The 27,754-nt window shown below is 43.4% G+C and overlaps 1 protein-coding gene across 9 annotated transcripts in view; it reads left to right on the top strand.

Moving 5' to 3' along the window:
* The window catches only part of LRRC8D (leucine rich repeat containing 8 VRAC subunit D), a 119,099-nt gene that overhangs the window by 49,907 nt on the left and 41,438 nt on the right, over nt 1-27,754 (top strand). The window contains exon 1 of one of the 9 annotated variants that reach the window (XM_032361189.1): nt 14,023-15,152. The exons of 7 other annotated variants lie outside the window; for them this stretch is intronic. In XM_032361189.1, coding sequence (XP_032217080.1) covers nt 15,089-15,152 — 64 coding nt within the window. In that variant the 5' untranslated portion in view covers nt 14,023-15,088. Of the gene's footprint in view, nt 1-14,022; nt 15,153-27,754 lie in introns of those variants that run through there. One more of the 9 variants, XM_032361188.1, reaches the window with a different exon arrangement.

The following is a 27,754-nucleotide window of genomic DNA, read 5'->3' as shown; positions in this document are numbered from 1 at the left end:
CAGGTTTGGGAGAGGATTAGTTGGAGTCGAAATTGGGGTAGAATCTTCGGAATTTTAGGTGGGAAGAGTTTATGACCTAAAAGGAATGAAAATGGATTTTTAAAGCCATATTACAGCTAGGCTTCTAGTACAAATGATTTACCTACTGAGTCCAGACTGTGAACAGTTGTCTTGTTCTCACTAAAGGCAATTTTGTTGAAATGTCCTTAGAAACAATGTGTACAGGCTTCTGTAATCATACAGGGGAGAGATAGAGATCCAGGGAACATCAAGATACTAACTCAACCTGTCCTTTTTGAAAAATATTTGACCCCTTCCCTCTAACTGAACAGCCCCTCAAAGCTATCATTACAAAGTTGCAAAATAGGAAGGAGATCAAAACCAGTTTCTGTGTTACAGCTTTCTGGGAAGAGGATGCTAGGAGAAAAATATATATATATTCCTAAATATATCATTTCACGTATACCCTTCTTAGGTTCCTCTTATATTTTCAGTGACCTAACCTTGAACATTGTTGATAAGTTTCATTCTTACAGAAACTCTGAACTACCCTACCCCCGCCACAACCCCACAGCAAGCAGCTAGAGGCAGTGAAGGACTAGGTGGTTGTTGAAGCTCATGGCTCTTTTCTGCAGCTTCTCCTTTGTACCTTGCTCCATATTTATGTCCAGAATGAAATGATAGCATTGTTGTGTACTAGATATGCTGGATACAGTAGAGGGGACTCACTATCCTATAAAATAGGACCCTCTGTAAAGCTGACAGTAGTCATTAAAGAATTAAAATAGAAATATATCCTTATCATTGTGTAGGATTGGGAGTTCTCTTGATTTAGACTATTGAATCAAACTTATATATGACATGGTTCTTAAACTCATAAATTTTATAATTCTGTCCGTTAAATTAGTTAATGCAGCCTAAATGTCTACCCTTATGTGCCTAAAACAGATTTATAAGGGCAGAATATCAGCTATATCATGGCAAACGCAGAATGCCTTTCAGTGCTGAATGACCTAATAGGTTATTAATCTTCTCTATGGAGAATGCTTTTTCTTCATCAGCTGTCTAAAGTATTTGGAAAATTATATCTTGTGGGAGTTGCCATTCATCAGGAAGTTCTTGTTCATAGATATAAGCCAGACCACATGTAGCAGTAAATGTTATGTATCACTATGGAAACAAAAAATCACAAATGGGGTAGTCTTAAGTATTAAGCATCTGCTTCTTATGGGGATGAGTTGTGTCCAGATTCGATTTGGTTCACTCCAATATTTATGGAGCATTTAATGTTCAAAAGGTCCATAGGTACTTTGTTTAATGACATTTTTCTCTACACAAAACCGAAAACAGAGGGAAAAACAAGGAGGAAAAGATCCCAGTTTATGTGGATTGTCAAGTTTGTAAATGAAAAACTCTAAATTGGGAAGCGGGAGGCCAGGGCTTTAGCTCTGGCTCTTGCAAAAACTAGTTGTGCGACTTTCAACAAATCTTTTAGCTTATTTGGGTCACAGTTTTCTCAGCTGTAACAAGATAGAGTTGGACTCTATGACCTCTAAGTGATGAATCTGTTTTCCTTCATTGTTCCTTCAACTATGAAACTGTTTTTTTAATGAGAGATATTATACTTGGATGTTTCTCATTATTTCAGGAGTAATGAGGATCGTGGTTATACTGTGATGACTTTGTCACTAAAAAAAAAAAAATTCACTAAGGATTGGGGTCACATGTTGCCATTTGTCAGTGGGCCCTGCTTTCCTCTCCACTCAGTATGTATTGACGTGGGAATGCCAGTAGAATCTAGTGGTGGAAAAGTATGCAATAATCTGAAGTATAGATATTTAATTTGACTTGTAGAGGAGGAGGCTGGCTGAATGGGTCAGGAGAATGTTTATTCAGATAGCCATTTACGTCTCAGTTCTAAGACTGCCATGACTGTCATTTCAGCAGATTTTTAATTTTTTTAAAATTTTGTAAAGGTTTTATTTATTTATTTATTTGATAGAGATCACAAGCAGGCAGAGAGGCAGAGAGAGAGGAGGAAGCAGGCTCCCTGCTGAGCAGAGAGCCAGATGCGGGGCTCGATCCCAGGACCCTGGGATCATGACCTGAGCCGAAGGCAGAGGCTTTAACCCAATGAGCCACTCAGGCGCCTCTCAGCAGGTTTTTTTAAAAAGATTTTATTTATTTAGTTGAAGATTTTATTTATTTGTTTGTTTGTTTATTTATGAGAGAGATCACAAGAGGCAGAGCAGCAGGCAGAGAGAGAGGGGAATCCCAGGACCCTGAGATCATGACCTGAGCCGAAGGCGGAAGCTTAACCCACTGAGCTACCCAGGTGCCCCTCAGCAGTTTCTATAATAGGAATATCTCATAAGTAGAATTGGAATCTTTCAGCCCTAATGATTCAGTAAACTTGTGAGAGAGGAAAGGTGTCCATGTTTCCAGCTTGTTGCTGATCTGGGTATGTGTGTGGACTAGGAAACCTCTGAACTATTTTCTCATTATTAAGTGGGGCAAATACGCTCCCACCCTTACCCCTCAAGAACATTAGAAGGATAAACAAGAGACCTGAGTGAAGCTATAAACACAAGTAGAATCTTTTGACTTCCTGAAAATACAGATGTCCTTTTGATGGTCAAATCTTGCTGTTTGAGTTTTTAGCTTGTTTTTGTTTGTTTGTTTGTTTTAACATGGGAAGGTTTACTAGGTTATAAGTTTTAAAATACGCATGTGATTAAAAGTGAGAGGCTCCAAAATATTTGACTACCAGGCCTTTACAAAACCCCACCATCTAATAAAGATTTGTTAAATATTCTTCATCTGCACTTTATTTCATGTCAGAAGTAGTTTTTGATCATTTACTATATACCAAGCAGTGTTGCAGAAGCTAGAGATACAGTAGTGAACATAACAGAGTCCTTATCCTCAAGGAGTAGGATGTGGGTGGGGCCCATTAGCATTATCTATCCTGTAATAAGGACTAATAAGAAAAATCAAGCAGGACAAGAGAGAGAGCAATGGGAGAAGGGGTTATTAGTAGACAGGAGCAGAGACCTGAAAGAAGTGAAGGTACATGTCAGATAGGGTGTCAGGAGAACAGACTTTCCAGGCAAAGAAAACATTAAGTACAGTAGCCTTCTGGCCTCTGTATGGCTGAGGGTGAGCAGTGGGGCAGAGCAGAGGAGACAGGAGGAGGATGCCGAGAGGTGAGTGGATCTCCCACCCAGGGTCTTCCGGGCTACAAAACACACTCTCCATTTGGGTTTTTGTTGTAGTTTTATATATATATTTTACTGTCCGGCGTATTTGTTAGTTGCTTATTTATCAAGACAAACTATTCCATAACCCAATATTCGTGCTTCATAGTTGAGGAACACAGGTCAGTGACAAACTTCAGTGGAACTCAGCCCAAAGAAATTCTTTACATTCCAAGATCACTTTGCACTCTCAAAGATACCAGCCTCCTTCATCTCCTCAAAACCTTTCATGGAATCATAATTTCTGTAGAAATCTGCATATGCCTTCTTTCTTGGTTCAACCACAGAATCTTGTAGAAAGCTGCAACCCCCAGGCATACAATGAAGGCTCCAACAACATGAAATCGCAGGCGCTTGACCAGAAGGCCTCGCATCTGAGGTTTCGTCAAAGCCCTGGAAGTCATGGTAGTTATTCTCAACACCAACCTCAAACCTAACATCCTTCCTAACTGATAAAGAAATGGACCTGTATATTTGTTTTTTGATTCTTTTTTTTTTTTTTTTAAGATCTTTTTACTTATTTGAGAGAGAGAGCGTGAGGGTGAGCATGCGTTGGGGTAGGGGCAGAGGCAGAGGGAGAAGCAGGCTGCCCATCTAGCAGAGAGCCCAACGTGGGGCTCGATCCCAAGACCCCGAGATCATGACCTAAGCCGAAGGCTGAGGCTTAACCCACTGAGCTACCTAGGTGCCCCTTGTGTATTTGTATTTTAGAATAGCGGTACAATTTTTATTTTTCAGTAAGATGACAAATCCTTATCTAGGAAGGTAAGACCACATATCATAAATAACCGGCCGCATAAATCCACAATGAAAGTCATTACTGAAGAGTCTTCATGGAACATCTGTTCGTGGAAGCAGAATGACTAGTCTAGAACATGAGAGTCAAATAGTGAATTTCCTTTTTTTTTTTTTTAAGCGCCTGTTTTCTGATTGATAAAAATATTAAATCCCAGTAAATGATATTCAGGATTTATTGTGGGTTTTGTCTTTTTGTTTGTTTGTTTTTGTATTTTGGTTTTTTGTCATTGCTGGGCTTCTAGTAATGAACAGACTAACCACCATCTCAGACAATTAGCCTAACTCCTGTCTTTCCCATGTGGCACCTCTGAGCTCCGTCCCCAGCCTATCTGGAAATCTAGTCTTCTGTTTAGGAACTGGGTCTTCCCTTCCACCCCCCGTGCATCCCTCCTGCTTCTGTCCAGTCCCAGATTACCCCGATGAACTTTTCTTCCCCTTTCTCCTCACACCCTCCCTGTCATTTTCATTTGTGATTTTTTTTTAGTTGTGGTAAAAAGCCCATAACATAAAAGTTGCCATCTTAAGCATTTTTCAGGGTACAGTGCAGTCGTGTTCGTATGCACATCACAGAGGAACACATCTCTAGAATTGCATCCTGCGTGTTCTCACAGCACTCCCTTTTTTATACACATAGCATATCCAGCAGTGTTTCAATTTCCATCTCCTTCCAGGTTCTCTTTATTGCTGCATCTTTGCATCTCACACTGTACCTGACTGGTAGGAGGTGGTTATTAAATGTTAAATGGCAATTTTTATTTAACAGACATCTCTGGAGCACTTACTCTGAGCCGCTGATCTAAGCCCATTGCACATACTCATTGATTTGATTTTTCATGAACTTTCTATATACTTTGTTTCGTTTTAGGGGGAAACTGAGGCTCCAAGATATTGAGGGACTTGTAGAAGGTCACAGCTAATAATGAAGCCATTTATAAAGAAAAAAGATAATGTAAAGGCAGACTCTCGAAAATTCTTTGTGCTGCTGCTGGGCTCCAGGAACAACAGACAGGGTGGATGTCCACATGCCAGGGAGCATGCCCACTCCTGAGGTCCTGTGGGAAAGATTCTTTGTCCCCCAACACCCCTGCCAGGCCGACTCCACTCTACCCTGGTTTGCTTCCACCCAGAGCTCTTTCCTGCTGGCCCACTGGGAGGCTTGTTTGTTGCCTCCTCTCCTCAGCTCTCCTCAGTTGACACTTGGACTTCCTGGCTCTGCTGGGGATAAGTGTTAGCTTCTTTCCGAAGTTTGGGGATTACGCCTTCCAGAGGGGATTTTACCACCTAACTCTCTGTCTCCTCTCCCCACCAGTGTTCAAAGGCTGGCGGCATTCTTCATGCCGTGGGCCACAGAGTACCTAGAGTAACACATCTAACATGCAGCTTCCTCAGCTCCCCCTCAGAGCCACTGAGTCCGCCATATAGGGCCCCCAGATCTGTATTTTAGGCTTCTTAAGAGCTAGTGGGTCAGGGGAGCCTGGGTGGCTCAGTCAGGTAAGCGTCTGCCTTCAGCTCAGGTCATGATCTGGGGTCCTGGGATGGAGCCCCATCTGGCTCCCCACTCAGCAGGGAGTCTGCCTGTTTCTCTCTCTCTCTGCGCCTCCCACCTCCCCGCCCTGACTCATGCCCTGTCTCTCTCAAATAGAGATAAATATCCCTCAAATAGATGAGAAAAAAAAAAAAGGTACTGAGTCAGAAGATGTGTCCTTGCCCTTGTGAGCGGAAAGAAATGAAATAGAGAGTTCTTTGACCCAAGTTCCTCTCCACGGAGTGTGGGGGATCCTGCCTGAAATATGTACTATTTGGCCCTTTCCAGAATAACTTTGTCAGGCAGCTGAGCTATCTAGTAGAACTTTCTATAGAGGCGGAAGTATTTCTGTCTGCTCTCCTCAGTCTGTCAGCCAGTGACTCTTGCACTTTGGATATTGAACACTTGAAGAGTGAGTAATGTGACTGAGTAACTGAAGTTTTTATTTTATCTAGTTTTAATTGATTCAATGTAAAAAAAAATTAATATAAATTTAGAGGCTCCTGGGTGGCCAGTCAGCTTTCAGCTCAGGTCATGATCCCAGGGTCCTGGGGTGCAATCTCACAGAGCAGGGAGCCTGCTTCTCCCTCTGGCCCCCTCTCTGCCCCGCCCCCAACTTCCTGCTCTTTCTCATGCTCTCTTTCTCAAATAAATTAAATCTTTAAATAAACAAATAAATAGAGCTACTTATGTCAGGATCCACCTCTGCCACTTGCCAGCTTTTTGGCCTGGTCAAGTTACTTAGCTTCTCTCTGCATCAGTTTGCTCATCTGTAGAAGAGATAGTAATAGCACCTACCTTATAAGACTGCCATGAACTTTGAGTGTTTAAACAGTGTCTTGCACATGGTAAACACTTTATAAGTGTTTGTTATCCTTTGTCATTATTTTGTAAGTTTTTTGTGGCCTAGTTTAGGAAAATAATCATTATTTCCCCCCCCTTTATTTTTAAAGGAAAGTAGACTCTGAATTCCAGAATAATTTGTACACTAATCTGGCTAATGTAGTCTTGTTTCTAATTTGGAGACCAGCTCTGCTTCATATCCTTCCATGTAGGTTCATTACAGGTAACCACGGTGGGTCCAGCAGGTGACATATGTGGTTATTGTCTGAGTTTTACTGGTGGGTGACTGTAAACATTGATAGATGACCAGATGATTTTGCAGAGACTCTTCACAAATAAATTAGGCCTCTTTAGCTAGAAGCAGAATATTTCTTAGTGTCAGTGCTTGTTCCTAAGCTGAAGAAATCCTTGTAATATTCGAAAGGAAGTATGTTTCTTTTTTATCTGGAGACATGTCAAACTCTCCTAACATAGTAAGTTTGATGGCTTCCCTGTTACAGAAGGATGAGCAGGGGCATCAGGAACATATGGGGAGGGGGTAGTTGGCAATCGTTTGTGTAAATGATAATAGTAGTAGAAACCCAAAAGTGAAAAAAAATTCAGAATACAACCTATGGGTTTTTTAAATTGACGATTTGATAACTTTCTCATCTTCCGTATAATCCTAATAATTCAGTGTCTGTACTTGCCATGGCTAAATAATACCACTTTAAAAGACTTTCCAGAAGCCAGTGAAGGCGGCCTCTTGGAAATCTGTTTGGCTTTCTGAGATAGCAATGATACAACAGTACTTTTCAGCCCTTAGATCTGTTCTCCAAGGCTGGAGCAACAGTATCAGCAGATACTATTGTGCCCAGCAGTTGCTCTCCAAGGCTACCTTTTTGATCTGTAAAACCATGTTGCAACACTCCTCGATAAGCAAATAATATAAGGAGAAACCCTTGACCAGATGGCAGGCACTGTTTCGTTGTGCAAATAGTGATCCTGTCATTTAGGCCCTGGTGTCCTGTTGGTTTTCTGTTTTCAAATTCTAGATTGTGCTTGAATGTATCCGAGATACTCTGAACCTGCTGAAAGTGTTCCTGGGCTCATTTTGCACAGAGCAGAAAATAGACAACTATTCATATCCTCCAGCTCAAAATCATGCGCAGCCTGACCCTTTGGTCATCTTAGGGAGGGAGGAGATGGAAACATCGAGGTGTCTGCAGGGATGTGGCCCCTATGGGTGAGGCAGCGCTGTGAGCAGGGCTCTTTGACGTTCAGGCTCTGTTTTTGTGGGCACTTCTTTCACCTCCCTGCTCCGTATCACCCCACCGCATTTGCCTGTTGGACTTTATCTAGGGTCTTCTAGCACATTTCTCTACAGCCCACTGACACCCCTTTGCATCACTTCAGAGAGTAAGCAATAAAAACTTTGCTCCTGCCATAAATTCAATATTTTTTCCTCTCTTTTTGTTTGAACTGTAGAGCGGGGAGGCAGTTTGCAGTTTGGAGGACTGTGGCTTCAATTATAAATTTCCTTGGGGGTAGAAACCTTATTAATATAAATTGCAGAGCTGGAATTAATGAGTGGAAGTTCTGAGAAGGCTGACTTAAGCGCAGTATAAGGAAACATTTGTTAAGCACCGGAGCCGGCCAGCAATCTACTATTAACAGACCTTGGATGTACTCAGTCATGCCATTCTGTGAGGGATATGGGAATGGATAGCAAGCCGGACGAGGTGATGTTGTTTGCTGTGATACTGTACCCGCCAAGGATACTAGAATACAAACAAATATTTTCCAGTGAAATCTGTGCTGTTACCTTAAAGTATTGTATAGAAGGAGTTACTTCTTTTCAGCTCAGTTGCGAGACTAACTCTTTCAATGTGACGCCCTAGTAGATACATTCGTTCTAATGATGTGTGTGGTATAATCATCTTCCCTGCAAATTCATTTTAAGATTAATTAGGAACTTACTAATTAAAGTATACATGGATGAATTCAGCAATTATTTATTTGGGACCTACTGTACCCTTCACACTATGCCAGCCTTATGGAGGATAAAACTATAAATAAGATAGTGTCTTAGTGTTCTAATTGGAGAAATTGACATGTGCTTTTTTAGCCAGAACATAAAGGAGACTATAAAAAAACAGTAAAATCAGATTGCAAAAAGAGCAAAGAGGGAGCCATATAATTACTTCCAAAGAGAAAAACTCAACCAAGGAGTTGATGTGGATTGAACTTTAAAAGTCAAATAAGGTTGGAGGGGCAGGTATAATAATTCACATATATTTTGGTTCTGCTATGTATGAGACTTTTTTTATGTGTGTTTTGTGTGTCTCAGAGGTTTGACACTGTTATCTCCATTGTACAGATCAGAAAATGGGTTGTGTCAAAGAGAATGAGGTCAGGATATGTGAGGAAAGGAATGTTGGGAGTCTGGTTGCCTGAATGCAGGGTTTGTGGAGACAGAACTGGATAAGACAGGGGAAATGTATACTGGAGGCAAATTATCAATGCAACTGAAAAAGTTGACTTTTCCAGACTCACTTCTAGGACCATTACAAGCAGAATGTTCCCTGCAAAATACATGGGTGTTGGAATGATGAGCTTTAGATACCAGTTCTAGGGCACCTGGGTGGCTAAGGTGGGTTAAGCCTCTGCCTTCGGCTCAGGTCATGATCTCAGGGTCCTGGGATTGAACCCCGCATCGGGCTCTCTGCTCTGGCAGGGAGCCTGCTTCTCTGCCTACTTGTGATCTCTCTCTCTTTCTCTGTGTTAAATAAATAAATAAAATATTTTTTAAAAAAAAAGAAAAGGCTATCAGTTCTAGACTGTAATACAGAGAGATCTCATGAGGTAGAACATCTGTCATGACCAGAAAGAATACCCAGAAAACCTGAGCTTGATTTTTTTTTTCTTTTTTCCCCCTATCACTTGCTTGCTGAGTGTACTGCAGAGAATTTGTCTTTCCATCCAAAATGTGAGGACCAATAATACTGCTCCATGAACATGTGACATGTCCAGGCTTGGCATCAGGCATACATACTGTGGAGGACTAAATAAAATATCAGTTGGATCTAAGTCAGAAAATGGGATTTAAAGCTGCAGCTGCTGACCAGCCAGCCAGATACCCTAAATATATTTCCTTTCCGTCCCTTTCAACCTCTTGGGCTTAGCACCTTATTTTTTCTTACATGGACTATTAAAATCATCTCTGAACCAATTTACACACTGGCTCTCCTAAATGTAAAGTGTCAGAGTAACTTTTTCAGGCATAACATATGTCACTTTATTGCCCTGTTCAGAGACCTACAGTCACGTTTCATCTCCTGCAGGATGAAGAACACGTTCTTACCTACTGGTTCCAACTATTCCAGCATGAGGCTCTCTTTCTCCCTTGCCTGTGTTTGGCCTCTTCTCATTTCCAGCTCCATTTCCGTTTCTCATTCCCCTAGTCCAAGCTAATTTCGCCTTTCTTTATTGCTTTTTATATCTTGCAACATTTTCATTCATTTATCTGTTCAACCAACCTTTATTGGGCATCTGATACATGTCACAAACTCTGCCCAATGGTGAAGACACATAGGTGATAAGAGTCACATCCTTCTTTGAGTCTCCTGGTGATATTTGCTGGTGAACACATCTTACCACCGCTTCCAGTCCACAGGCTCCCTGCAGATTAAAGCTATGTATTTATACATTTCTATATAGCTCTCGGAATATCCCATTAGCGACGTGTAAATTTTGTTGAGTAAATGATTGAATTTAAGTTAGTTTAACAAAATGATTCCAATTTCTTGTCTAAAAGTTTGGATGCACTGGGATTTTTAGTGAGAAGTGAACACTCTGTCAGTCTTTGCATTTACAAAATGAGTACATCATTGTTTATAATTAAAAACACGGGCAGTAAAAGAAATAGCTGTTCTCTAGACTCTTCACACACAAAGTAGATATTGATAGGTGTTTGCATGTAATTCAGTCTGTTGAAAGAGGGAACATTTCAAGGTGTCTGTACCTTGGGTATATATTTTTTTCTGTATATATTTTTAAGTTTTCATAGAAATCTAAACTAGTTGGGAATCAAAACCATGTACCACATAGAGAAGATTGTCTGAAACCATTGAAAGAGGAAGTTAGGAATGAGTGCAGACTTGGAACAGGATGTGGACTCAAATCTTAAGACCTGGTAAGTTCACAAAATAACACATGCAGTTGAATATTTCCTGTTAATACATGTACGTGTCAAAGTTGTCCGTTTTCTTACTTTTAAAATTTAGTTACACATTTAGATTATAAAAGCAAAACAATAATTATAAAAGCAGTAATTCTAATTATAAAAGCAGTATGATAAATTTTGGCAAATAGAGAAAAGGAAAAAGTACCTACATGTAGTTATTATAAGAAACATCTTGATCTCTCTCCACTCTATGTCCCTAAAAATTTAAAGTTTAAATTTCTTTTGGTTTTTGGTTTTCTGTTCTGTAGTACACAGAACATTTGAGATACTATATTTTTTCCTATTTATATTTAACCATCATTGTTATATGACTATATAATATTCCATTTCGTGGCATATTGTCATTTTATGTGGTGGGAAGATAAGGGCTTCACTGTCATGCAAAATGCTACAACCTGTAATGCTGGTTATCATGTGTTTATAGTTTTTCTCAGGTTTTGACGTATTTCTTTAGGCGAGGTTTTCAGAATGGCTCTTCTCCTCTTTCTTTTTTTTTTTTTTTTAACATTGTATTTATTTATTTGACAGAGAGAGATCACAAGTAGGCAGAGAGGCAGGCAGAGAGAGAGGAGGGAGCAGGCTCCCCGCTGAGCAGAGAGCCCGATGCAGGGCTCAATCCCAGGACCCTGAGATCATGACCCGAGCCGAAGGCAGAGGCTTAACCCACTGAGCCACCAGGCGCCCCTCTTCTCCTCTTTCTAATGTTAAAAATAATAGCAGAACCATGAGATAGAATCTTTTTTTTTTTTCCAAAACACAGGACTTGTTTTATTTATCACCTCCCTGCATGATAGATGAAATGATGGCACCATTTTAACCTAACAGTGGTTTGAATATATTACATTGACCACAGCTTCGAGTGACTTGGTAAAAAGAGATTTTATGTCTCTGCCTACCAAGCAACTTCAGGATTTGAATGCTTCAGAAATAACCTGGGGGTGGGGCAAAAAGAAACAGTGTTGAAAACATTGTTGACAAGCATCTGGTTGATTGGAGTTTTATGCTCAGTACATACTTTCATGTGGCATAGTAAGTGGCAAGTTTACATGTAATCTATCACATTGGGATGCCTGAAGACTTGCACTGAGTCACAAGTGTTGACCTTATCCGAATGACAGACCTAACATGGTTCCTAGCCGCCTTCCCAGCCGCCTTCCCAGCCACCCATCGAGAGTTGGGTGAGAGAGTTGCAAACGTGTCTCCCCGCAGAAAGGAAACTGCTAGAGAGTGCAAATTATATATGTCAAATGATAATCCAAGGAATATTCTGTGATCTTAGAATATCCACAGGTCGTATAGAACAAAAAACCCCCCACCCACATTATCATATTCAGAAGTGAGTAATGAGAAAGCCAATGAGAGGGGAGAGAGATGGATAAGAAGTGAATAAATTTACAAGAGGTCACATGGCAGTAAGGACAACAGAGAAAAATAAAACCCAAGGTGGAGGCTCGGCGCTGTCAAGAAGTGTGTGTGAGAAGGTGGTGGTTAGGGAAGTCTAGGGATGGTGATGGCAGGGGCCACCTGGAGATACCTCAGGGGAGAGTGTTTCAAGCAGAAGGCGAGCCTGGGCAAGGGCTCCAAGACAGAAGAATGCTTGGCGCATCCAAGGAGCAGAGAGCGAGGAGCTTCAGTAACTGGCATAGAATGTTCCGGTGGAGTGGGAAGGATGAAAGCCTGATTCCGTGGCTTTTCAAGAGAAGGGGAAAAGGGGACCTAGCTGACTCAGTCAGTGGAGCATGTGACTCTTGATCTCAGGGTTGTAAGTTCCAAGCCCATGTTGGGTGTAGAGATTACTTAAAAATAAAATCTTAGGGGCACCTGGGTGGCTCAGTGGGTTAAGCCTCTGCCTTTGGCTCGGGTCATGATCTCAGGGTCCTGGGATCGAGCCCCGCATCGGGTTCTTTGCTTGGCGGGGAGCCTGCTTCCCTTTTCCCCTCTGCCTGCCTGCCTCTCTGCCTACTTGTGATCTCTCTCTCTCTCAAATAAATAAAATATTTTTTAAAAAATCTTAGATTAGTAAAAAAGAGAATGGGAATCAATATAGACATCTCTGGAGGATTGCCTTTTAAAGGGGAGCAGAGGAGATAAAGAGAACCTGGAGGAGGAGGTGAGGTAAAAGGGGCAGTTTTTAAAATGAGGGAAATTGTAACACACACCTTGTCGATGGGTTCAAGATTGGGATGAGTCCGTCTCATGGTTCTGCTGTTATTTTTAACATTAGAAAGAGGAGAACAGCCATTCTGAAAACCTCACCTAAGGAAATATGGTTGTTAAGAAGATGTGGTTGTTATTACCGTTGAGTGTGTGGATCCCAGGGAGTCAGGTTTTTCATGTACCATCTCTCAACTTTAAAAATGCTGACTACCTTTTTTTTTTCTTAGCTAAAGAAAAGATTGCTGGAGAAGTTGGGGTCTAGAATACAAGGGCAGGAGTTACTTCAGATAGGCGGACCATTCACCCGTGGAAACAGAAAGAAAGATGGAGTGTGGTTGACTAAATGTGGGAAGGTTGGTAAAGGTGGACATGGGAGTGCGTGGAAATTCTTCCATTGCTTGTTTTCTCAGTGAGAGACAGAGCACGGTTTTTGCAGCTGCAGTTAGGGAGATTTCTAAAGAGAAGAGACTGTGCAATAGTCACCTAGGAGAGAGGGAGAGTCATGGAGGAGGGAAAGACGGTTGGGTTGATGAGGCTACACTAAGAACGCTCCAGAGATCAGTGCTCATGAATTTAAAATAGATCTCATCAGTCAGCACGATTACCTGTTTCTCTCCGGCCGTATTCTGCAGCTCGGGCGCAGGTGCCGAGTAAGCAGAGACTTCAGTTTGGAGCAAGTACTGTGGTTTGCTAGATGACTAGGATGAAGAGGGAAGGAGAGGTGGGGAAGCTGAGGTGGAAGGCATGGCTTATAATCCTGAGGAAAGAGAGGAGGCTGAGTGACATTGAGAAAGTAGAGGATGGTGGAGTTTAGTCCCAGTGGGATTGACGGGATTATTAGAGTGAACGCCAGAGGGAGTGAATTGGAAAACGAAGAGTTTCAGAAATGTTTAAAAGATGAGTAGTACTTTCTGATGATGAAATAAAATCGTGAGGAAGAGTGAAGTCAGGGACGGTATTAAGACTTTGGCTTGGGACGCCTGGGTGGCTCAGTGGGTTAAGCATCTGCCTTCGGCTCAGGTCATGATCCTAGGGTCCTGGGATCGAGTCCCGCATCGGGCTCCTTGCTCAGCAGGGAGCCTGCCTCTCTCTCCGCCTCTGCCTGCCTCTCTTCCTGCTTGCGTGCTTTCTCTCTCTCTCTTTCTGACAAATAAATAAAGTCTTTAAAAAAAAAAAAAAAAGACTTTGGCTTGAGCTGACTGTCAGAAAACAAGGAGTGGTTAGGGCCTGTTGTAAACGGGCAGGCGTGTGGTCCATCTGAGAGGGGACAGCCCGGCTGTGGTTGTTATTACTGTGGAGTGTGTGGATCTCAGGGAGTCGGGTTTTTCTTGTACAATCTCTCAGCTCACAAATGCTGACTAGCTTTTCTTAGTGAAACAGTGGTGAGATGTATTTAGACCCCAGTCCATTTTTCCCCTTGAGAACATTCTGTCCAGTAAATAACCTTTGTCTACACGAAGCTACATCTATGCTTCATCTTGAAAAAGAATTTGAAGCCACATGAGGTAGAGGCAAACGGGATGCTGAGTTGTGTGGTCCAGGCCACACATGGAGATCAGTTCTGAGAAGGGGCCCGTGAATGTTAGGAAGCTCTGGCCAGCGCCCTGCTGATTATGTGCTATCTCCCAGAACCAGGGGCCTTGCCCTCAGGCCTGAATTCTTTGTGGTTACCATCCCATTAACCTTGAACGGTTTCAGTGAACTTTATTTTTAGCTTCTGCTTTTCATTTCCAAATTGATAACCGAATGAAGAAGCATTGGCCCAGAGTGGCAAGGCCACGCTGAGGAGGTACCCCTGGCCATGAGCTAAGAGATGGAATTGGCCCTGGTCACTTTATACCTTTCTAGAAGCTGCTCACGGGCCTCAGTCTGGAGGCAGTTCCTCCACACCTCTGCCTGGGTGATGTCTCAGGAGGGTGGTTTGCTAAAGCCTTGCCAGCAGAGCAGCAGCCAGGGAAGGCATCACGAAGCTAAGACCTCACTCCCATGGGAAATGGACCCAGGACTTTTGTTTCTTGTTAAAAACTTGCCAAAGAGCTTCCTCTGGCTGAGAGCTTGGAGAGGAGACTAGAGACCTGACAGTTGGTTGAGAGACCAGTTCTTCATGGACAGTGGCTCTAGTTATTTGCTAACTGTTTGTGATTTTCCATATGTGCCAGGCCCTGTACTGGGCCCCAGGGACACAAGTATGAACAAGGCAGACATCCCTGTGGTCATGGTGGCTTGCTTCTTGCCCCCTTCCCTCTTTTCATTCATTCCTCACAATTACCGAGAGACTGCTACATGGCATGCCTTGGAGGGGCTGCTGGGAATGTACAGAAATTACTGTCCGTCTGCTCAGGGATCAGCAGGTAAGTGGCAATACATTTACATTCTGTGACTGAGAGAGTTTGAGAGTTTTGTGAATCCACAGATGGTAGCAAGTGCTGTGGGAGATACTGAAGGAGAGGGTTCATTCCCCATCATCAGGGACTATACGGTCTAGTGGAGAGGAGGGAAGCCACAGTCCCCCCAGAAGCTCATTTGGATACTTGACAGTTTGCATTTCTGTGTCTTTTTCTTCCCAGCAATGTACCTGGTGCTTTGTAAGTGTTGGTTGAATTAATGAATCAATAAATATGCTTTGCAAGACAGAAATTAACGTGTTGCTATACTAGAGAGCCATTCTCTCAGAAGGAGGGACACTTGAGCTGGGCCTGGGAAAATAGGTGGCAGTTCCACATGAGACAAGAGGAGGTGCCTCAAGGTGTGTTCCAAACATCAGAAATGGCAGGAGCCACTCAGTAAGCCCAGGAAACAGTAGGGGTTCTGTTTGGTGATGAGCACAGGGCATATGGGGAAAGGTGGAGAGAGGAGAAAGGACGGGGCAGGTGACGGTGGGACATCACAGCCAGTCAAGTGAGTTTAGACTTCATTTAGTAAGCCACAGAGGTTTTCAGGTGTTGTCCAGAGGGTACTCTCAGAAACTACCATTGGTGGCAGTTTGATGGTTAAATTGGAGGAGCTGCAGGATCAAAAGAGGGTTGCCTTTTTGGTGGGGGGAGCAGGCGCGACTGGAGGCTGAGAAGGGCCTCGTGGGAGAAGGAGGGTTTTAAGGTACAGGGCCAAGGAGGGTTAGCTGAGCAGAATGCCTTGGGAGGGTCCTGTCAACCCAGGTGCAGGACACCCTCAGCCAAGCTTCCCTGCCCCACAGCCCCAGGCCCCCAGCCCTGCCTGCAGAGAGAGATGCTCTCAGAGGTGCTGGCCCAGGCTGCAGATTCTGAGGCCACACTTCAAATGGCTAACTGTGGGGTTTCAGCTGGGCAGGGGGACAAGAAAGGAAACGAGAAGAGGCTAATCCTTACACCCCTTCTCTGTTCCGTCGCCTCTAACATGCTGTTCAGTGGCGTAACTGGAACATTGACAGTGGGGCACAAAATGGGGGATGTTGTCCCTTCATCTCTCGGGGCCTTGATGACCTTCCTTGTCAGCACTCTTCAGAACCTGCTCAGCACTAGCAGCCTGTGACTCTGTCAGTGGAGACAGGAGGGACTGGAGAAAAGCGGGGTGCTTTCTGAAAGCCCAAGCATCCCTGCTCTACCAGCACCCAGGTGGGGGAGGGGGTGGGGCATCTAAGCCCGGCACAGTGTGGCCACTTTGATCCATTTCTTGCTTACTCATTACTAATACTTTGTAGGTAGAGTTTATAGGAAACAGACCAGCTAGTTGCAAGCTCTTCACGTTAACCTCTTTTCTCTTTGTCATCGCTGAAGAAAGTAGGACATGTTGTTTGAACAGCATCTGCTCGTGCTCCAGCCTGCACCTCAATTTGCAGATGGGGCCTTTCTGTGAGAATCCCGAGCACGTGAACACAGATGCCTCGTTTGTTCTGTACGCCTTGGTGTAAAGGAAAATGACCTCACAGTGAGCCTTAATAAGGTGGTCTTTGGGGTGGGCTGTAGACGAGGTAGACTCTGTGTGTAATGGAGCCCTTTCTATTTCCTGACATTAGTCACTGAAGGAAAACGCCCACCTAATAATAAAAATAATACCTAACATCTGTTTGGCACTTTGGAGCTCCCCAAAGCCATATACATTCACAACCAAGTATCAGCAATTGTATACGTGGTGTTACACTGTAAACTGGTGAAAGCAAAATAATTATAGCTGTTGAACATATAGGAGACTGTGCGCAGTTAGGTAAGGATTTGTGGTGAAGGGCAGGTGGCTTCTGTTTCTGGAAGACAGAAGCTTCTGGGGAAGAAGCATGGAGTGAGCGAGAGCCAGAGTAGGCCGACAGAGGTTCAGATCCCAGCTCTTCCAGCCCGTGGCCTTCAGCAGGCCCTCAGGGTCTTTAAGTCCAGGCTTCCTCGTTGTAAAGTGGATGGTGGTTTCTCTGGGCACTGATGTGACAGCAGAAAGAAGTGGGCTTCACAGAACTTGTCAGGCACGGCCTGAAGCAGAGAGGTGCACGGCGGCCAATAACACTGAGCCAGGACAGCTCACTTGGTGATGCACTGGCAGATCCTGGCATCACTGAACCGTCCTCACCTCAGTTCCTCTGGCCACACCATCACACTTCCCACCTGTGTTTCTTCTTTGAGACTGCACTTTGCTCTTTTTTGTTGTTGCTATTAAGATTTTATTTATTTGAGAGAAAGATGTAGAACATGAGCGGGGAAGAGAGGAAGATGCAGGCTCCCCGCTGAGTAGGGAGCCCAGTGTGGGGCTCAATCCCAGAACCCTGGGATCCTGACTGAGCCAAAGGCAGATGCTTAACCGACTGAGCCACCCAGGTGCCCCGTTCTTCTTGGTCCCACTGATAGCAGATTTGACCTCATCACCAGCCACACAATGTAACAACCCACCCAACTATGCTCCAGCAGCTCTAACCACCCCCTTAACCGCTGCTACCTTGTATCTCATGTATCATGGGCTTAGTCTGCTTTCCAAAGCTCTGTTCTGTGTTATTATGAATTTGCACGGTCTCTCTGTTGCCCTACTAAATAAAACCAAACTCCCTTGAATTTCAGTGTTCTCTGAAATCTAGTGAAACCTTAACCCTTTGACTTCATTTTGTATGACTCAGTACAGTTTTGCCCCAGACACACAGACATGTTAACCTTAGGCATATGATGAACTCGGGCCTACCTCTGTGCCTTTGCTTATTCTGTTGCTTCGACCTAAAATGCACACACGGCATTGTTTATATTTTAAAATATGCATGCATCATTAGTCATAAAGGAAACATGGGGGCCCAGAAATAACATCTTTCTTAAAAATGATGAGGAGCTTAATACCTTGACACATAGCCCTCTGTTTTCCATTTCATTTCTGCCTTGATTATTAATTTTCTGACGGGTTTGGAATATATTACCTTCATAATGGCATCAGGACATTCTAGGAATGTTAGTACCAGAGTATTAAACTGCCCAGAGGAAGATGTTTCTGAATTTAGGGGATTTGGAAAGAGCAAGAAAGCAATAATCAGTTTCCCGTTTATGGCACTAAGAAACATTTCCTAAACCTCCCAGAGAATCTTTACTTTACTATTGCTGGATTGATGGCCATTCCTTAACCTTTTACTTCAATGGAATAAGCCACTCGGGCTCATGCATTAGTGAAAACCTGGCGTGTAGAGCCCTTCATGGGAAGAGTGCCGGCAACCTCAATACCACGAACCATGACTTGAGCTGTCAAGCTGTGGAAGCAGAACAGTCAAAAAGGCGTTTTAAGTTCACTCCCCAGACTCCTTCCCATGATTTTTCTTCAGGTGTAACCAGATATTTTTTGGACATTTAGACTGACGTGCATTTTTCCTTCTGTCCCTTTATCTCCACGAGAAGAGGTACAGGAGAGGAGAGAGGGATATTAATGAGACAATCCGTTCCCTGTCATATATCATCCGTGATTAATTTCATCAGTCTTTGAAGTTCTCGCTCCCATTTTCTAAGGTATATAGCCCCTTATTCCTGGCAGGGAGTAGGAACGTCAGGAGCCTAAGATTCCTCCTTCTGCCAATTCATGAAGAGTAGGAGAGACTGCCTTAGGACAGGGGGGCTCTCTTCTCAAGAGCTTCAAGACGGGGTAGTGATTTGTCACTGCCTAAGAGTTAGCAGCTACATTTAGGATTTTCTTTTTTACCTAAGATTTTTCTTAATGGTTTAAGTAGTGGAAAAAGGATCCGGTCACTCAGTAAAACTTCTCCTTATCCAGTAAGTGCTCATTAAATCACAGTAGCAATTAAGAGACTACTTCTCTTTTTCTATTAGCATTCATTTCCAAGGACAAGGACATCTTTTCAGAAACCTTAATCACTTAGTAATGAGCGACTTAAAGTGGGGGGAATGACGGAACATTTCCCTTGCTTTTTATCTCCAAACATATGGTATATTCACAGCCCATAAGTTGGCAGTAACAGCCTGTTGAGTAAAAGGGAAGAATATTTGTCAGGTTAAGCAGGTCAAATACAAATATGCATGTGCAGGATGATAAGTTCTATGTAAAATGAAAACCACAAATGTATGCACAGCAGAAAGTGGAGGGGAACTCCGCAAGTGGTAACAAAGGTCGGAAAATCATCTGATTTGTTTTTCTTTTACTTCTCTCTCTGTGTCTGTGTTCTCTGACTTTTCTTTGCTCATTGTTATTAACTTTATAACCAAAACGTCACTTTTAAAAAATTAGACAATGATGGGTATATATCAGTTTGGTGCTTATTTAAATGTTATTTTTCAAAAAAAATTTTTTAATGTTATTTTTAACAAAAGGAAATGGGGGAAACATGGTATAAAATAGGGAAGAATAAGTGATCAAATACAACGTGAATTTAGGGGTTGTTCACTTGGGCAGAAATGGGGAAACCTCAGAGATCTGGAAGATCACCAAGAAGCAAAGTCCCTTGTCTGGTTAAATGAATTAACACCTAGAAAGTGCTCTGAGCAAAGTTTGGGATAAGATAATCTAGTTATTTTCGTTGTTATTATTTTCATTCATTATCACCCCTGGGTACTAGCACACTTTATCATACCTTGTACGAATTGTAGTACTCACTAAATGCTTTCAAGTTAATCTTTCTAGACCCTTCACAACCCTGGTTCATCTAATAGCTGTGGGTCACATTTGGATTTTGATGCCCAGAACTTAACACAGAATGGCAGGCATGCTCTGACAAGCACAAAGATTAGTGGGACCACCCCCTTTCCCGTCCCAGTCATTGTCCGTCTGGTAATGTCTGATTGCTGGCTAGTCTCATCTTTGTCTCCCGTTAGGCTCCCAATCTAAGAGAACCTCAAAGTCTTTTTCTCATAAACATGGTAACTGTTAAGACAGTTCTTTTAGGGGCACCTAGGTGGCTCAGTGGGTTAAGCCTCTGCCTTCAGCTGAAGTCATAGTCTCAGGGTCCTGGGATCGAGCCCCACATCAGGCTCTCTGCACAACGGGGAGCCTATTTCCCAACTTCTCTGCCTGCCTCTCTGCCTACTTGTGATCTCTCTCTCTCTCTCTCTCTGTCAAATAAATAAATTTTTAAAAACCTTAAAAAACAACAGTTCTTTTACCCAGATCTCTGCTCTTGAAATTTTTTTAATTAAATCATTTGACTTGATTCCTACTAAATACAAGTATTTATATTTATGTATTGTTTGGGCCCCTCTTTCAACCTGTTGAGGAATTTTTATTGCTGATTCTTTATTGCTCTATTCTTAAGCTTTCTGCAATCAAAACTTTTTCTGCAGCAATATCACTGATTTAAATGTAGGCCTGGACAGGAACAGGACAGAGAGCCCTGTGCATGGGCATTCAAGGCTTTCTCATAGGTTGGCATGGGAGAACATCCCAGGCTCTCATTCATCACCTGTTTATTCTTATTTTATTTATGATGCCAACAAAGTTTGGGTCCAGTAGCAGCACAATATTAAGTAAGCTGAGGTGTAGAAAAATAATTGATACTTACCCTTATTTGGATGTGAACGACATAAGTATATTTCCCTAAAGGCAAGATAAATAACCATTTAAAGAGTTGTCTCCTTCTTCCCTCAGAATACGAGCTATCCCGTGTAGGTGAAGAAGCTCTTGGCTTATACATTATGGAAGGTTCTACCAACTTCAGAAAGAACCATGCGTTTAAAAGAGGAAAAAGCTGTATTCCCTGCACCATTCTGATGTCCTTTCATTGTTATCCCCAGGAGCCAGACTGGTCCTCTGCCCACCCACCCCATCGCTCAGCAGACAGGCTGGTACCTCAGTAGCTCCTGTGAGCATGGTTGACTAACTCCTTGAGGATGGATAGGTATGCTGGGAAATTAGTAACAACATGTGTGATAACAGTGAAGATTTTTGAGAAGCAGAACTATTACATATTCTTAAATAGATAACTGGGCACACTAGGAGCATATGAGGACTTTTCCATTACTTCCCCCCAAAAGATAAGCCTTCTATATTCATAGAATACATTGTAAACATTTGTTAGATGGCATTCAAATTTCTTTTTTTCCTCTTAATTTGACAAAAGTTTTAAACCTCTTTGTATTTACAAACTTGGCAGACTTCGGATGTTTTCTCTAGCTATTGTTGTAAACAGGCTGACAGCTTGGAAAAATTCACAGGTATTTTATCCCAAATGTCAGCTTAAAATTTAAAGGCAGCTGGAGTTAGCCCTTAGCAAGCTCAGAAACTATATAAATATGCATATAGTGAAATTTTTCTGTGTAGTGCATGTATCTTCTTGGTAACATATACATTGGTTTGAAAAACTTCTGTATGTAAAGATGTAGCTGTTCATTTTTCTAGTTTATCTTTAGTTTCTAAATTCATATGTGAGCAGTTGACTTACATAACTTTAAAAATTCTTTAAAATATCTTTGTAGGGGCGCCTGGGTGGCTCAGTGGGTTAAGCCACTGCCTTCGGCTCAGGTCATGATCTCAGGGTCCTGGGATCGAGTTCCGCATAAGGCTCTCTGCTCAGCAGGCAGCCTGCTTCCTCCTCTCTCTCTCTCTGCCTGCTTCTCTGCCTACTTGTGATCTATCTCTGTCAAATAAATAAATAAAATCTTTTAAAATAATAATAAAATAAAATAAAATATCTTTGTATCTACAAGTTTCTATTCCTATATGATCTGTTCCATTTTATAGAGCAGTTGAGCTTCTGAAAAGTTGTTGAGGCCTTGAACTTTTGAAAGTGAAATTATTTTTAGTTGTCCTGAAAGAGCTCTTTATTTATTTACTTAGTGGGGGAGGTAACAAACATTTATTTATTTATTTATTTGAGAGAGAAAGATAGTGCGGGGTGGGGGGTGGGGGGAGCAGAGGGAGAGGAAGCCTTAAACAGACTCCTGAGCTTGGAGCCTTGGGGCTCCATCTCAAGATCCTGAGATTATGACCTGAGCTGAAACAGAGAGTCAGATGTTTGGGGCACCTGGGTGGCTCAGTTAAGCATCTAATTTGGCTCATGTCATGATCTTTGGGGTCCTGGGATTAAGCTCTGAGTCTGGCTTCCTGCTCAGCGGAGAGTCTGCTTCTCCCTCTGCCTCTCCCCATCCCCCTACCCCCTGCTTGTGTGTGCGCTCTTTCTCTCTATCTCTCTCTTTCAAATAAATAAATAAAATCCTAAAATAATTTTTTTTAGCTTTATTTATTTATTTGAAAGACAGAGATCACAAGTAGGCAGAAAGGCAGGCAGAGAGAGAGGAAGGGAAGCAGGTTCCCTGCTGAGCAGAGAGCCTGATGCGGGGCTCGATCCCAGGACCCTGGGATCATGACCTGAGCCGAAGGCAGAGGCTTTAGCCCACTGAGCCACCCAGGCACCCCATAAACAATGTAGTTTTTGAATACATTCTCCAATAAACATAATGTGATACCTAAATTTTAGTTTCCAGACTAGTCTCGGGAAATCATTGTCTTAAGTGGCTTGTTGTCAATTCTTTGCCAGTAATAGTGTGTTTCCAGGGCTTGGGCAGAAGTCAGAGCGCAGGGAGAGAGTCATTATTCAAGGACTCCCCTTTGATGGGTGGGAAGACAAGAGAGGTGAATTGGTATATAGCTGGGGAGAGGCCCAGTGGGAGGGGATGGGGGGGGCATCAGGAGGAAGCCTTGGAGATCATGTTGTCTAATGCCATCACCTTACAGAAGGGGAAACAGAGATCCAGGAAATTTATGTTGCTGGCCTAAGGTTACATAGCTAGTGGCTGGGCAGGACCTAGGGTCCAGGTCTCCTGATTCCCAGCTCAATTTATAGATCAGCAGGTACTGATAGGAGCTAAAAAGCCCACAAGTCCACATTCGGGGCCTGTGGGGAGAGGAACTGTGAGAAAGGATGGAGGTTGGGGGAAGCTGCTTTGTGGGGACCAGGTTTTATCTCCCCTGGAGGACAGAAATGGCAAGAACTAAGCAGAAAGGTCAGGGTCCTAGCAAAATAGGTTAGCATTCAGGACAGAGTCCAGTGTAAAAATGAGAACTTGCCATACCACAGTGCTGATGATAACAATTACTCTTCTGCTTGTTGGATACCTGTTAAGTACTAGGCATTGGGCTGTATGTTCTGTTATAACATATCAATTTTCATAGTAATCCTAGTAGAAAGGTACTGTGTTTCCATTTTTCAGAGGAGGGTGCTGATACTCAGAGTTACACGGCTTGCTCAAAGTAAAATTTAAACCATGTAGCTTGCTGTGAGAGAGTGCCATGATTTGGACATGTCTTAGCCACATTGTTTTGATTTCTGCAGCATTATGCTGCCTAGCCAGAGCCATAGATCTGGCTATAGGGCTGGACAGATGTGACAGCATCAGAGGTGGGGAGACAGGGGAAGGGGCAGCAGGGTGTCTGGTCCTGGAGGCTTACAGTGAGGGAACAACACAATCAGGGTATAATTGGAGGGCACCTTGCCTGAAGCAGCAGGTAACAGAAGGAATTCCCAGCTCATCCCTGTACTTACTCCTGAGGAGCTAAATAAAAGTGACACATTACCTCTCTGAAACGTTGGGGAGCCTGCATACATGGTGCAGCGCCTATAGGCAGCTGATACCAGGTATGTGGGTGGGAGGGAGTCTTGGGTTCCTAAAACTTGTAAGATATTTAACATGAGTAAGCGGCTGATGGTATGTGCGCATACCAGAATCCACTGATGCTCTGGAAGTGATGCCACCACAAACGTTTGTCAAATCTTAGGATTTCAGGGGCACCTGGCTGGCTCAGTCAGTGGAGTATGCCGCTCTTGATCTCGGGGTCATGAGTTCAAAGCCCACCTTGGACATAGAGCTTACTTTTAAAAAAATGAAAAACAAGTGTGCCTGGGTGGCTCAGTCATTAAGCGTCTGCCTTCGGCTCAGGTCATGCTCCCCAGGTTCTGGGAACGAGCCCCACATCGGATTCCCTGCTTGGCGGGAAGCCTGCTTCTCCCTCTCCCATTCCCCCTGCTCATGTTCCGTCTCTCACTGTGTCTCTCTCTGTCAAATAAATAAATAAAATCTTTAAAAAGAAATGAGAAACAAAACCAAATCTGAGGATTTTGGAGCAGGAGAACTGAGATGGTGAATAGAAGAACCACAGCCTGATGAAGAGTCATTAAGTATCCGTGGATTCTAAGTGTCATCGAAGTTTAGGCCAAAAAAGGTCTGTTGGGGAAGACTTACACTCTACTTTTATAGGGAGAGAAAGGGAAGCACAGTGTTCCAGATCCTAGGTGCTTTCCAATCTTGGCACATCCTACAAAGGAGATACACTCACTTGCTACGGATCAGAAAATTGAAGTTTATTTTATTTTTTAAAGATTTTTATTTACTTACTTGTCAGACAGTGTGTGCACAAGCAATGGGAGTGGTAGGCAAAGGGAGAAGCAGACTCCCCACTGAGCAGGGGGCCTGATGCGGGACTCGATCCCAGGATCCTGAAGTCATGACCTTGGCTGAAGGCAGACGCTTAACCATCTTAGCCACCCAGATGCCCCAGGAAATTGAAGTTTAGAGATCATTAGCTGTGGGCCACTTACACACACACCACAGTTTTACTGAGATACGCAGACAACCCCCGACTTAGGATGATTCAGCGTGTGATTTTTTGACTTTATAGTGGTGCAGAAGTGATACACTTTGAGTAGGAAACATGTGTCAGATTGTGAATTTAGATCTTTCCCAGGCTAGCGGTACTTGGTACAATGTTCTCTTAACAATGCCGGGCAGCAGGCTGAGCTCCCAGTCAGCTACAGGGGTCATGAAGTTACACAGCCATGTACTGACAACCATACCATGCCCATACAGCCCTTCACTCTCAGTACAGTATTGAATAAACTACATGTACTCGCCAGTACTTACTATAATAAGATAGGCTTGCTGTTGGTTGATTTTGCCCAGACATAGGCTAATGTGAGCATGATTAGGGTAGACTACTCTAAACTGATGTTTAGTAGGTTAGGCGTATTAAATGCATTTTTTTTAAACATTTCATTTATTTAATTATTTTTTAGAGGTAGGGATGGGCAGCGGGAGAGAGAGGATCTGTAGCAGGTGCCACACCCAACACAGAACCTGATGTGGGGCTGTCTCACAACCCTGAGATCATGATCTGAGCCAAAATAAAAAATCAAACACTTAACCGCCTAAGCCACCCAGATGCCCCTATTCAATGCGTTTTTGACTTAGATTCAACTCACAGTGGGCTTATGGGCTACAACCCCATCATAAATGGAGGAAGATCTGTAATTTGCACCTTACAACATTCACCTGTTCTAAGCCTATAAGTCCAAATTGCCTTTTAAGGTAGTAAGTTTCCTATCATTGAAAGTGTTTGAGTAGAAGAGGCTGGGAAATTTCCCAGTCTGGGATATAGTAGAGGAATGTTGTGTTGATTTCAAGTAATGCAAAAATGGTTTCAATGGCCCCAGAGTGCTGAGCAGCTAGCTCTTCACTTCAGTGTTTTAAACTTCGGTGGACATACAAAAGAGGAAGGGCCCAGAAGACCTTTTCGCTGGGCTCATCATCTTCACTCTGTGCACTAGAATTGCCCCGGAGCTCTTTATTTTCTTTTCTTTTTCTTTCTTTTTTTTTTTTCCAGTTTTCCAAGATTCATTGTTTATGCACCACACCCAGTGCTCCATGCAATATGTGTCCTCCTTAATACCCACCACCAGGCTCACTCATCTCCCTACCCCCCCCCTTCCAAAACCCTCCGTTTGTTTCTCAGAGCCCACAGTGCTTAAGGTGTATTACTTTCTTTATTTTTAGAGAGTGAGTTTGTGGCAGGGAGAGGCAGAAGGAGAGGGAGAGAGAGTTTTAGGCAAACTCTGCCCTGAGCGCAGAGCCCAACACAGAGCTCAATCTCATAACCCTGAGATCACATTTCATGACCCTGAGATCAGGACCTGAGCCAAAACTGAGAGTCAGATGCTTAACCGACTGAGCCACCCAGGCAGCCCTGCTGAGGAGCCTTTCAACCCTTCTGGTGCAGATACGCTGCCCACATGCCAGGCCAGCCATGTCAGCTCCCTCCCATTTTTCAAGGGTACAGCTGTGCTAAAAACTGCTCTCCTCAGCTGAGGAGTTTCAAGTGCACTTCAGAGGGTTATGAAGGGTCAGAAACCCAAAGCAGCCCTGTCCTGCCAGCAGCCACAGTTCCCACGTAGAGTCGCTTCTCTGAGCCCTCATGGCGACTCAGCCCTGTCCAAGTACCTTCTAGCTGATGCTGCCCCTGTCCTAGATCCAGCTCTCTCAAGGTGCCGGAGGCCCCCTTGGCTGTTTAACCAGAGATGGTTTGTCTCATGACTTTAATCAGATGAACTTTTTTGTCTGTCTCTAATGCACATCCACCAGACGTTAACAGAGCTTGAGGACATAAGGGTCCTCGAGAAAAGAATAAGTGTGAATTCCATCTCCAGATCCGATCAGTGTTCTTGCTTGCAAAACAGCAATTTTATCCATATTTGAACGTTTTGTATCTCTTCTTCAAATATGCAGGTCACTACATCAATGCCTACAGCAGAGGATCAGTGCTTTCTCTTTTATCGGCTCTAGAGAGCTTGTATGGTTAACTGATCTGGCCTGGGGCCAGAAGGAACTAGAAATGGTGGCTTTGGGGAGCCTCTGAAACCCTTCTGCACCTCAGTTTCTTTGTAAAATGAGACTAACAATTCCCGCCTACGTGTCACTTTAAGAATCCAGTTAATGACCGTGTGTAAGAATGCCCCGCAGTGGTATGCGTGTTGCATGCTTTCTGTGTGCCAGGTGCTGCGACTCGTCCTTGGGGAAACAGACAGGAATAAGTAATGGTCCCTGCCCTGGAGAACCTTACAGCTCAGTCAAGAAGACAGATGCAGAACCAGGTAATTGTAAAAGGGTGTGCAGGTTCCAAAATGCACAGGAGTCTCTGAGAGCCTCAATGAAGGATTAGAAGGAGTAGGTTACTGGCATAGAGATTTCGGGAAGGCTTCCCACAGGCACTGATGGGCATCAAAAGGGGAAGTCAAGGTGAGTCCGAGAAAGCTGGATATTCCCGGCAGAGGGAACAGAGTGGCAGAGGCATGTAGATGGGGACCAAGAAGGGGGCGTGTCATGATGCTAATGCTCATAAGTGTTTTATGCAGGTCTCACGTGCTTTCCCTTGGGAGAAATGACCTTTTTATTACATAGAGTGCTTTGAGAGGATTCAAAGGAAGAAAGAAGGCATGAGATGTAGTCATCTGTTCTCCTCTTCGTTTGCCTGATTTTGTGGAGGTGTTTGGGGTCTGGAACAGGAACGAGGCTGAGGGGTTTATGTACATCAGCAAAACCCCAAGATTAAAAGGCATGCTTGGTCCAGGTTAGGTACTATGTATATGTTTCCCACCTGAGGTGGGCACTGCAGCACAGTGGTACTTAAAGAAGGTTACTCTCCAAGGAAGAGATGAGTTTTCATCAAGAAAGCTTTTATCACTCAAGAGGTCTACATTGTAATTAAAATGAGAGAGGGTCCACAACCCATGCAGAGCACTTAGCAGGAGCC

The sequence above is a fragment of the Mustela erminea genome, chromosome 10 (genome assembly GCF_009829155.1).
Source record: "Mustela erminea isolate mMusErm1 chromosome 10, mMusErm1.Pri, whole genome shotgun sequence".
Taxonomy (NCBI): Eukaryota; Metazoa; Chordata; class Mammalia; order Carnivora; family Mustelidae; genus Mustela; species Mustela erminea.
Note: the sequence above shows the minus strand (reverse complement) of the source record. Positions and strands in the feature narration are given on the sequence as shown.